This window comes from Euwallacea similis, chromosome 12, assembly GCF_039881205.1.
Source record: "Euwallacea similis isolate ESF13 chromosome 12, ESF131.1, whole genome shotgun sequence".
Classification (NCBI taxonomy): Eukaryota; Metazoa; Arthropoda; class Insecta; order Coleoptera; family Curculionidae; genus Euwallacea; species Euwallacea similis.
In genome coordinates, this window is record NC_089620.1 from 1,768,144 (window position 1) to 1,780,817 (window position 12,674).

General features: G+C 34.1%; 1 protein-coding gene across 1 annotated transcript in view; it reads left to right on the plus strand.

Annotated features, from left to right (window-relative positions):
- Window positions 1-917: 917 nt before the first annotated feature.
- mbo (Nuclear pore complex protein Nup88) overlaps window positions 918-12,674 on the plus strand; it is a 44,943-nt gene continuing 33,186 nt past the window's right edge. Inside the window, exon 1 of the mRNA XM_066395657.1 lies at window positions 918-1,230. Coding sequence (XP_066251754.1) covers window positions 1,024-1,230 — 207 coding nt within the window. The 5' untranslated portion in view covers window positions 918-1,023. The remainder of the gene's footprint in view (window positions 1,231-12,674) is intronic.

Here is a 12,674-nt window from a genome sequence, read left to right on the forward strand (position 1 = left end):
TTTGAGGTCGTTTTAGTTGGGACAAAGTTGCGCAACTTGGAGTTGAAGAATATACATTTTCAAAAATTCTGATTACTTCTCTAGGTTCAAAAAATTACCCCCCCCCCCCCCCCATATTCATCCTTATTAAAAAAAAAACTTTAATTTTACAAAAAATTTTACTTTTCCTGACCGTAGTTGGCGAGATAATCCAAAATAGTCTTTCTTTTATAACTGCAATATCTTCTCTACAATCTGCTGAAATCATATTTGAAATTCGATGTTTCGATTTTTGGCCATCATCATCGACTTTGTTTTTTTTTACGGACGTCATCTTGATTTTAATATTTTTTCGGAATTGAGCTTTTTTCTTATTCCCATGATGTGTCACATATTAATGTTGAATAAGAATATTTTAAAATGTTAAACATGTGAAGATGACTGACATCAAAAAATCTCCATTTGTTGACAAATTTCAAAAATTTACCAGATGTCAAAACGTTTTACTAGTCTTTAGTTTTTAATAAAGTTTTGATATCATGTGACAAAAATGGAATTGACACATGATAGTTATTTTACAGATGTCAACTGGCATACAAGTTTTCATTAGCTTTCAAAAGCCAGAGCAATTTTTATGATAACTTTCACTATGCCAAATGATAGGTAATTTACGGATAAGTGGATGAAATATCAAATTTCCAGAAATCTATCTAGGAAAATTTCCCAAAAAAACAACATTTTTCTAGAAATTTTACATTAATTCCTCCCTCCTCCATCCTTAAAAAATCTAAATTCCAATTTTACTCTACAAAATGTTGAAGAAATAATTAAAACCTAGAAGCGCTCGAACGATTCAGACTGATCAGAAATATTACAATACATTTAACCGGCAACTGTCAATGGCGCTGTTTCACTTCACTGTCAGATGTCACTTCATTCTACAATTATTTTTGTTTGTTTGGTTTTGAATTTTATTTGAAATTTGTAATATTTTCAATTTTATTTTTATATTAAAGTATAATTTGTCTTACGTTGTGGTGTCAAATGGCTTCAACGGATTATTTAGGCATTTGCGAGCATAAAATTTTCAAAGAAGCTTGCGCTGTCCTTCCTAAATTAATGAATATACCGCTAAATTTAGTGGCTGTCCGTGATTCAGTGTTGTTTACTTGGGATTTTTCTAATAATTGTGTTCTTTCTCTTAATATAAAGGCTGCCAGAGGCAAAGGAGGTGATAATGTTATACATCAGGTAAGTGTAACTTATATGTACATTTTGCTTGGCAAATATAACCTCACAATTTAGCATTTCCGAAGGCATTTATTTCACTAGCAGTATATATCATTTATTTCCAAATACACATCTGTAGGGGTATAAGGAAACAAGTGGCAATGCAATTGCCAACTCTAAGTAGGTACTCATAGAATAAAGGTAGAGTAAACACTTAGAGTCGAGAGTAAAGAATCTAGTCGAGAATACAAAATATTTTATTACAACTTTATGGTGAGAAATATTATTTTACAAAATAATGATAAAAATACAAGTAGTAATTACTTGCCAGTAATGGAGAGTAATTGCAGAATATAATTGGAAAACTTAATACCTCATTAACTGAGCAAAATGTATTGTTTGATATTTTTTTTTATAAATGAGAGAAATTCGTTTATGGACTTTTGCCAGACCGTTTATCTTGTACTCACTGGCACTGGTAACTTTCAGCATAGAATAAGAAAAGGTTGCAGTGCAGGACAATGCTTTTAAAGTAGCCACAAAGCATGTTTTCACAATAGCTCCACACAAATACCTTTAACTGTGATATTTGTCCATATTTTACTCAGTGTTTAAGAGTTAGTTTATTTGATACCAATCGCTTATTTTTAATTCTGAAAACATACAATAATTAAAGTATTTGGTTAAATCAGCTACATGCCTATCAATCCAATTTTTTCCAATCTCCCCCATTTTCAGAATTACTTTAAAAAGTATCATTTGAAATTTAAAAACTGTTACTTGGATTTAAAAAAGGATCATTGGAATTTTAGAATATTCAATTGGACTTGAAATAATTATTTTGGAATTCAAATGATCTTTTCTGAAATCAAAGATACAGTTTCTGAAATCCAAGCGATGGTTTCTTAATTTAAATTGATGCTTTCTAAACTATGTACAGGGTTGGTCCGTATATTTAAATAGCGCCTACTGCTTCTATTATAAAAAAAAAAGAAAAACTTTAAATATTAAATTTGTAGGGTTTATCCAAAATCGCCAGAAAATGTTACATAACACAACAGATGAATAATACAAAGTTAAAAAAAGGACACAACTGCAATTTGGAAAAAACAATTAATTCCGATTTTTAAATGTAAATACCGCGAAAACGGCTAATCCAAATGTCAACATGTTATATATTTTTTAAATCAGAAAATAAAGGTCTATTCAATTTTTATAAAATATACAGGGTGTTCCATTATAAATTTACCATCTTTGTGTCCTTTTTTACTTTGCAATATTCATCTGTTGTGTTATGTAACATTGTCTGGTAATTTAGGATAAACCCTACAACTTTAGTATTTAAAGTTTTTCTTTTTTTTTATAATAAAAGCTGTAGGCGCTATCTAAATATACGGACCAACCCTGTACATTTAAATATAGTGTTGAATTACATTAGGGTATTGGGTGTTGAATGGTATTGAATTGTATGGTTTGTGGCTGGACTTATTGTGGCTCACCCAATGCAGGCCAACGCAGCAGCCCTAGATCCTCAATCTCAATTCATTCCAAACTACTTACATGAGTTGTTAAATGTTAAATCCAATTAAAATTTTTATACAAAGTGCAGATCTATATGATATCTGTGCTGCAATGCTGCAAATTTGAGCGCGAGAAGGGCATCTTGAAAACCATAAGACATATGAGGTTGATTACATTTCTCTAATCAACTCTTTTTCAAAATCAGAAAATTTCAAATACTTCTTGAGATATCCGAGAAAAACTGAATACGTATTTTGATTTTTGTTATTCGCGAATGTCTAAAAACGTGTGAAAATGAAGCAGAAAAACGCTCTGCATGTTTTACATTTTTCAGTTCATAAATATTATAAAAGGTAAATAATATACTATTTACACTCCTTAAATCGTGTTCAAATATTTCTTTTGTAAACCGTATTTAACGGAGGTATTAAGCACGCAGCACGACATCGGCTGCAGGCCCGCAATGACCTCACGTCTTTAAAGGAACATAGCGAGTTTTCGCACGATGGCAAATGCTTTTCAATTGCAACTATTAAGCGGAATCTCGGTGCAATACTTTAATATCGCAATGTTATAACGTGAATACTTCATATAGATATTATAATATAATGTAGAAGAATCTTATTTCAATCAATGTAACGCGGGTATTGGTATATGGTATATGGTAATGATAAATAATATGAAAATTGACATTCTTCTGGTATTTTCCACCAGATTTTAGTCAAAATACAGTTTGTAGCAAATTAAATTTAGCTCTTCATTCACCAGAATGTTTAAAGTTCTTCTCATCTGTTTCATCTTGTCATTAGTTCTTCGATTATGTAACAGGTATCTTAAAAATTATTGGTTACTTATTGGTTATTAATGCACTACTTTTTACAAACAATTTTCCATACTAGGTGTCCAATTTAAAAAAAAACAAGTACCTGAGCTGTCAGAATCTCTCATGAAAGAAATGACAGGAACAACGGAAAATAAAAACAGATTGGTTTCTTTTTATGAGACACTTTGTATATTATGTTCTAATTAATTCTGGTAATGTGCGAAAACTTCTCTGATTTAAACTTTTTTTATACGTCCGTTATTAACTAACGAAAAAAGCAATTTATGCAATTATGGTGGCCTACCCTGTGCCATTTAGTAAATAAGAATTGACAATGAAATGACACATTGCATTTTACTTGACATCCATTTGATTTAACAGGTTAATAGAGATGAAAATCTATGACGTTATGATCAATAACTATTTCCTAGTATATCGAGTATAAAAATTCGTGAAGTTCGCTGTAATGGGTCCTTCGATAATAGGCCATTAAAGCTCTTCGTAAAACGTTAACTTTAGCGTTTATTTCCGACATTGCGAAATTTTCTAATTTTTGCAGTCTATTTTCCATTTTATAAAGTTTTAATTGATTCCAGTAGAGAGATCCTCGAGATCGAGGCACGCGAGTAATTTTTCGAGGCAATTTTCCCGAAAAAATTGTAATATCAGAAGATAATAATAAGAAAAGTTGAGTAATTTCGTTATTGACATGGAGGTATGATCCCGTGGAGGTAAATTGTAGCCCAAGGCCCACTCCGGATAACTTCGTTACAGAGACGACGAAGTTTTTCCAACGGAGAAATTATTTGTTTTTCTTTTTTAACTGGCTGATGGAAATAATATTTGCCATCCAGTTTCCCTTTTGTTCTGCTTGATGAATTAAAAATCTCGTTTTTCAATTTTTGTTTCAAATTAAATTTCTTTCCTACCGCCTAGACTTAATAAGACATTCGTTCAATAAGGGCCAAATTTTTAATGTCCTGGGAAATTTATCAGGTAAATAAACGCCACAGAAATCATGTAAACTAGGGTTTGAACTGGTCAATTTCTTTAGTACGTATTTATTTTAAGTACTTTATGCACAAATGGATCGAACTTATTTGTTTACATCTCAAATACTATGACGATAAGTTTATGACCAGCAGGCGTTGTTATATTTTTACGGCCCGTAGCTTACGCCAAGGGGCTATAAAATTCCAATAACACCCGTTGCTCTTGGCAACGTAGACAGTGAACGAAAAATAAAAATAACTATTTGCCTCTTTGTTAACAGCCGCCAATTTTGGACTTATTTTGAAAAAAACTGTTGTGATAAATTTTTCAGAAAACTATAAGTCTCAAAAGTTACATTTGAAATGACAGTTTCTTGAACATAAAAAAATATGTCGTAAAATAAACGTTCAATATGAAATGTGATATAAATGAATTTCGTTGAATTTTTTTTTCCATTTTTTTTTTAAATGATTTTCGCCGAAAAAATTTCATGAGTTGACATCATTATATCACTTTTTTCAGTTCATGGTTGAAAGTTTTCTTTGATTTCTTTGGTTCTTATCTGGACGTATAATTCAGTATTCCTGAACAAATGTTTTTTTATGACAATGGGGCATAATGTATTGGTGGAAATATGGAGTGGCCAATCCCAAGGGGCTTAAGCCATCCAAGATATAGCCTCAGATACACCAGAGTAATTTATGTATTCAAATAAATGCTAACTAATTACTATATAGTTGTCAGGAGCCGCTTCACACCCCTTTTTTATCAATTTGATTTTATGCGTGCGCTTCGCTGTTGGGCCGTAATTTACCGAATTCCCCTCGGGGATTGTTGCCGATGCATCAAAGCAAGGCCATATCGTATTTTTCAATGCCTGCATTACACTTGTAATTAACAAACCTAATAAAAATAAACAAAAGTCTATTCTAACAATAAAATCTGGACCACACATTAGCAATACTAATAAATTCCCTCCCAAATGAGTTTACGATCAGCCCAAAGCCCCGAAACGAATAGTCTTAAACAACGTTTAAGTGGACATGGTAGATGCCCTTCGTGTCTTGTTGGCTTATAACTTAAGTCTTCCAGGGCTGATTCCTGCAAATATCAGTTCAGGTTAGCAATAAACAGCCGCTGCAACCCCTGCCTGCTTTCGGCATTAAATGAAAAGTATAGCAGATCTAATTTAATAATATTATCGCACTCTAAATTCAATCGTTAACTATTGTCATTAATCTCTGAGATAATCATCTGAATGAGTGTGTGTGATTCGTCATTCTTGCACTTAACATTGCTTTTAATTAGTTAAATGGTAAAACGCCACTAATGCCACGAATTTCCACGATTTTTTTTGGTAATGACTTGTCTAATTTGTAGCTGGATTTATTAGGATGTGTCAGGGTGCGGTATTTTTTATATACGTTGGTACAAAAATTGGCCACGCCTTTTGGGAATGTATGAAGATCCGTTGTGTGTTTTGGTTAGTTTAAAGTGAAAATCTGAAAATAGCCTAGTTGATGTGAATGAATTATGCATTTGGAGGAAGTTAAAATATTTATCAAATCACTATTAGGAAACGAAATTAATTTCCATTGAATCTATGTGCGATAGAAATAGTTTTTTCCTGAAAACGAAATTTTTAGGCTATGTTTTTAATTATTGTGGCACTTACGCCCATTTGTTCCATTATGAATTGTGTTATACTTTGGTAAGCCCGACCCTCGTGTATTCTCCTGTTCCACATATGAAATCCATTGTTATTGACACCTATGTATTTCATATGAATATTAAAGTATATGAGGGTCAGGCTTGGAAAACCTAACTTAATTCATAACGGAACAAATGGGCCATGGTAGCGTAAACGTCATTCTCTAAGGAATATCCTATTTCACATGATATTATTACAACAAACATTAAAAAGTCAAAAATAGTTTTGTAGAACTGTGTCAAACTACTCCCTTGAACGTGCAACTTTCTGCCCATTTAATAAAAAATCTGTCTTTGTTACCGTTTACGAGATCCCCACACTGGGCATCCTTATCTTGCTGTATTGCCACTGGAAATCTCCATTTGTTTTGCACGACTTTTTTTCCGTCCTGTATAACACAACTGGAAAACACTAAAGTTAAAACTTAATTTAGCAAAGCCTTGACGGGCTTCAAAACGACGCAAGTTACATTCGTTGATCCTTTTTGAAGTTAAGAGACTTCAAAAATTAACCAAATAATGCCTTGACCCGGTTGGGATGACGAGCAGTTTATTTATACAAGTGCCAAAAGACTGAAACTAATGTATGTTTCATATTTTATCTCTTCCTACATGCTCGCAGGATGAAACACGCTGGATACCTACTTTCCTTCTCCAACGTATTTCCACTGCGCTCCACCCCCAGCAAAAACAGGCATCTTAAGTCAACCGATACCCCTTTGCTCAAATTTACAACCCCCTGATACATTAATTTGGGCCCAGGCGACGATAAATTACGCGATTTTTGGCCAAGGTGGGCCCCAAAACATAATATAGTATTTAATAAGGCCGTCGTAATTAACACCACACAGTGGAGTATTACAAAATACCAACACACGATAACATATAGTCTATATTGCTGGTGGATTCTATAAATTTGGGCCTCCCCCACGTCACCGAAGGATCCTATTCGCTCTCGTTTATGGTTGCACCAACAAGCCAGAGAAAGATGGGATGTAATGACGCTTTAATGTTAAACTATCTTTGCTGGATGCGGAGCGAAAGTGTCTTGTGACAAAATTTATGGCGATTGTTGGAAAGTGGAAAGGACAGGGCTAAATTAAGGATTTTTATCCAAATGAGTTGTACGTTGTTGGTAGCAACCTGCCGATCAAACTTGAGTTCGCTCGCTTGCCAGAACTGAAGCTGAATACAAATACAAGAAAAAATGGCGAAGAAATGTGGGAAGCGACGGAAGAAAAATCATATATTCTCATGGAAATCGTTGGTTATTCCTGAGTACAGACCTGAAAATTAACAAGCACACACACAGTCCATGCGATGCAGGGAAAATAATGCCTAAAACGGGATAGTTTGAATACGCCGGGCATGTTGCGTTGTAAATTAACGACACAGTAAATTTCCAAACATACCCCATCGGTGATTAACGGGTTTAGGGCGACAAAAATTCCCAAATTCACTTAGTTTTGGAATGAGGGCCAAGAATTTAATTTTCATTTACATAACTTTGTAGTTCTTGTACGTTTTCCATTAAGAGATCCCAATCGTTTGCTGTAGATCAGCTAAAGAACTACTTTTTTCTTTTCGGGAATACTTTACGTAGATTTGATTCGTGTACCTTCCTATCTTAACTTTTTGTATACAAGGTGTCCCTTTCTGGAGCTCAACCATGAGGATCTAGGTAACCATAAAAAATACGAAATTGATTAAACTTGGGTAAAGTTGCGCATATTGGAGTGTAAAAATATGCTGTCGCAACATTTGAAGAATTTCGCTGGCTTTTGGAGATATTCGAAACAAATTAAAATTTTGGAAAAACGTATTGAAATTTTGAGAATCTCCTTAAATGAACACTCTCTATTCCCTCCTGAGTCCTTTCCCTTTCAGTTCTTTTCTGAGCCTTTTTGATGTCATAATTAAGGCATTGAATCATCAAATTTATAATTCCAATATGTATTAAGTTTTTGACATCTTGAAGCTTCCTAAAACCTTTTCGATGTTCAACCATCGTTTTCTCTCAAAAACCTCTTCGACAAATTTCTTTTAATTTTCATTTTCTCCAAGTTAGGTATCAATTATTCAATTATGCAAATATTCGTTTGCTACCCCACTGAGACGGATCCCAAGAAATTCAAAATCCGCTCCGAATATGATTTCAGATTATGGATATTTTAAATAGTACGAGTGCCGCCCTAAAATGACACTTTCGGCATGAATATTCATGAAGGAATTGGGAAATAGGGAGACGACGCCTCATGTCTTTCAACCCCTTCTCAAAGCGAATTTTAGTTTCCTCTAAAAGCTCATCGAACTTGATTATATTTACGTTGTGAATATAAGCGACATTTTAACAAGCGCAGCTTTATTTTGTTAAAATCAATTGCCCTCTTCGATACCAAAAACATTGCAACCACTTCCGTTTATTTTAAGTAAGATTAGTAAGTATCCCCCAATGGGATAAATCCCCATGGGAAAACTGAATAATTATAGCCCGAGTTAAGAAGAGTGGAGAGAAAAAATGTGGGCCATTTTTATCATCATTCACCTTTCGAACATGCATTTTTGCCCTCTTTTAATCCCTAAAGTGGAAGTTGATTTGCAGGCAGGAGTACATAGAAGGCTCAATAAGAGCTAAAGATAGAGATAACAATTGAAAAAGGCAGTTTTTGGGTAAGGCGCTTGTAAATTTTATATGCATGTTCGTTTCGAAAATCATACCTATTGAAGACAACTTTGCACCGGTATAAGAGAGAAATTATGAACCTGGTATATTAGTATACTATTCCGTAAATCTATTTAATAAGTTTTTAATTTTATTTTCCGTTCTAAGTCGGGTCCGTATTTTCAAAAATCAGCGTATGTATGTGTGTGTTGAATGCGATACAAAATTGTGTGTATGTTTCTAAATTTATACAAGTTTAGACACGTTCGCCTCATGTAAACGCACATAAGGCATCTGCCACATTGATTTTTTGAAGACACCTGAATGAGATTCCCCGTAAATATTTTTAATAAGCAAAGGGTGTATTAAGCAGGAAAGAATCAGGGATCAACGGTAAATCGCCAAATAGTGCTATGAAATTTACGTAAGACAATGGCGGGAATAGCCCACCGTTGTTAACTGTTACGTTAACTGTTATTGCAGGACAAAGGACTTGGGGAGTGAGCAGTAGTTAATAAGACCTGAAGGAATTCCGACATTCCTTCTAAGAATAAGTTCTCTAGCGATTAACCGACATGCTGAAATGCGACAGCAAATGTTACTGCTAATTTCCATTAACCGAACTAACGCCCGGTATAATGACATCGAAAAAAGGTGCGCCAAAACGCATCACTCAAGCAATAATTAATCCTATAACTGATGCGTGGCCATAAACTAATTAAATATTTTTTATCGTTATCCTCCGCCGCTGAGGCCCGTTCAATAACATACTTAATGGATATCCATATGGAAATAATGAATAAACATGCCGAGGGAAATTTGTCACAAAGGTATGTAAAATTAATCGAGGGAGTGTCCATTTGCCATTAATAGGAATTACTAATCTGTTGCCATATTTAATTTTTAGTGATGGCCATGCTAGCACGGCAGCACATGCATAAACATGTCTAATTACTTAGATGACATGAACCGAAAAGAAAATTCATTGGGTTTGATTTAGGGGTGGGGCGCTAATATTCTGATATGCGTGTTGGGGGGGAATGATACGAGCTTACTTTTTATTAACGTGTGTAAACCATTCACATTACATTTTGGAATATTTAGCCTATCATGGAATTATAATAATCTGTCCTAAAATGTAATAGAGGAGGACATTTTGGGGTTTAGAGGGTGGCCCGCAAGGGTCGCCGATTAATTTTCCGAACATCTTGTAAGATGGTCGCGTTTCGGTATTGTTCTTGTAATGAGCACGTAAGAGAAATTATGAAACTGATATTTAAGGGGTCGTGTGGTAACGAGGGGCGTACTTGATACATTTGAACGCTCAAAATTTGAAGCCTTTGCCTATTATCCGTGTGTCCTCTAGCTTAAAAGGCATCAGGCGGACAAATATGTGTCTTTACTACCCGGTTTTTCCTATTAAATTTTCTAGCAAGATTGTTTTCAACGAAATGAAAATAATTTTTAATGCTCCAATTTCGTCATTTCCATGAAAATTAACTTGCTAGGAAAGTTCCTTCCCCTTATTGATTGTTTCCAGTAATTTATTTTATTTTTATTAATTTATCTTCTTTTTATTAATCATTTTATTTTCATTAATTTCAATTCCAATGTTTTGATCCAAATATTGCCGTGTCGTAGTAGAAGAATATGCCATAAGGCTGAATTTACGAGAGTGGCTGCGGCGACGTATCAATCCACTTATGAAGTACGAAGATGGTATATTTGTTTTTCACGACAAGTGTGTTCAATTCCACCTTTTATTTAGTGCAAATAAATGAGAGAACCTCATTAGAAATTAAATCAATGAAGAAAAAACAGCGGAAAATATATAAATCCCAAGAGGCGTGCTCGAGGGGGGTGGAACGGTGGATTAACATTAAAACACGTCGGCTCGCCTGTCGTCTTACAGAAAAATGTACGGCCATTCAATTAATATGCTCGCCGACGTTTTTACGGGGTGAATGGGGGTGAAATTTAAGGGGGAAGATTAGTGAGATCTATGCCCCTTTTTGTTATTTTTTGTAGTTAATTTGCTTCAAGGTGATTATCCAAATTGTTTATGATGGAATATCATTTTTATTATGCTCGGCTTATTTTTATTTTTTAATTGAAGTTCCAAGGTAAAACATGTTTAAACAGCAGCGATGAACAGAGGAAATATACATAGAATTGAATAAAATACGACGTTATGAATTATTTCTAAAAAACATAACGCAGTATTTTACTGTTCCCACGACATTCCGAGACTATTCGAAAGCGTAGAAAAATCGACATTATCCGACTATAAATAACGCGTAAGTGCACCCAGGGCGACGAGAAGAGGGTGATATGTGACAAATTTAAGAAATTCCTCCCCATGGAAAAAAGGGGAAAACATCTGCATACGCGCGAAAAAACGCAATAATAGAGCATCAATAAGGTTCTTTCACAACTTTCACATTAGCAACATCTACATACGCTCGAAAACACCCAATAATAGTGCATCAATAAGGTTCTGTCACAACTTTAGCATTAGCAAAAGAACTAGCCACATAAAACTGATTATTTTCCGGGCAAACTATCACCGTATATTTGTGTTATCCCACGAGAGTCCTGGTCATTTTTCTGCATTCCTCGGGGATCTCCCGATATAGCTTATTGCCAGTGTTTCTAGTTTTCTTCTTGGCTGATTCGGGAATGGCTTCGGGGTATCCGAGAGGCGACTTATTGAGTCCATATGTTTGCTTAATTTAAGGACATACGTCACGTGAATGGAATCTTTTTATATTTGCTTGCTTTTCCTATTATTCTGTGCTAGAGGAACGTAACCTTAGGCATTGGCATCGTTACAAAAACATCGGCTATAAAGAACATTTCTTTCCCTAGTTTAGTTCAATTAAATTTTATCGAGATGTTTTTTGTTATCAGCAACCTATATTTTAGTTACTTTTCTACACTAGAACGGTTTTAAGTGTTGAAATACCATGGTATCATTTCTTGTATAATTTGCCCTTCGTATGCCCCCAAAAGAGAAAATCCGGAAGCATTAAATCTGGTGAACGTAGTGGCTAACGCACGTACGTATTAATTATATAAATAACTATTAAATATTTATTTTAAAAACCGATTAAAAATGAAATATTACTTAAAATGTAGGAAAAATAACTGTTTAAAAACATCTTTCATTATAAAATATAAACAAAAATTTTAGAGCATAGACAAAAGGTTAGAAAGGTCAAAGAAACTTTCAATGAGAATATATGTATAATAAATATATTGTTCTGTTGGTATTTCCCAGCCATGATCTCTAACATAAACGTTTCAGCGAGGTAGAGAAAAGTTATTCATTTTCACACAAATCATGCGGAAGGCGAAAATTTACTGTGCCGCCATGGAAAATGATTTGTTCATAACGGTATGTCCCAAATAAAAACCTTACAATTTCACTGCTGACAATTCAACTATATTTTTTTCGACCTTCTTCATATATGATCAAAGCTAAAAAGTAACTCCCGGAAGTCGTTCACATCAAGAAAACGAGGGAAATTTGAGCGTTCATCGAAGCATGTGATTTCCAATCTGTTTAAAAACTTTATAATTGAATAATTTTTCAATAAAAACAAGCGAAGCGACGCGGCTTTTCCGGCGCTCTTTTTTCGAAGATTTTTATCGTATACGTCGGCAAAACCGATGAAAATTGCTTTTCGGAGGAAATCCTATTATCTTGTTAAGAGGCGCTCTTAATCCGATGTATATGTTTATTGGTGTAAATGA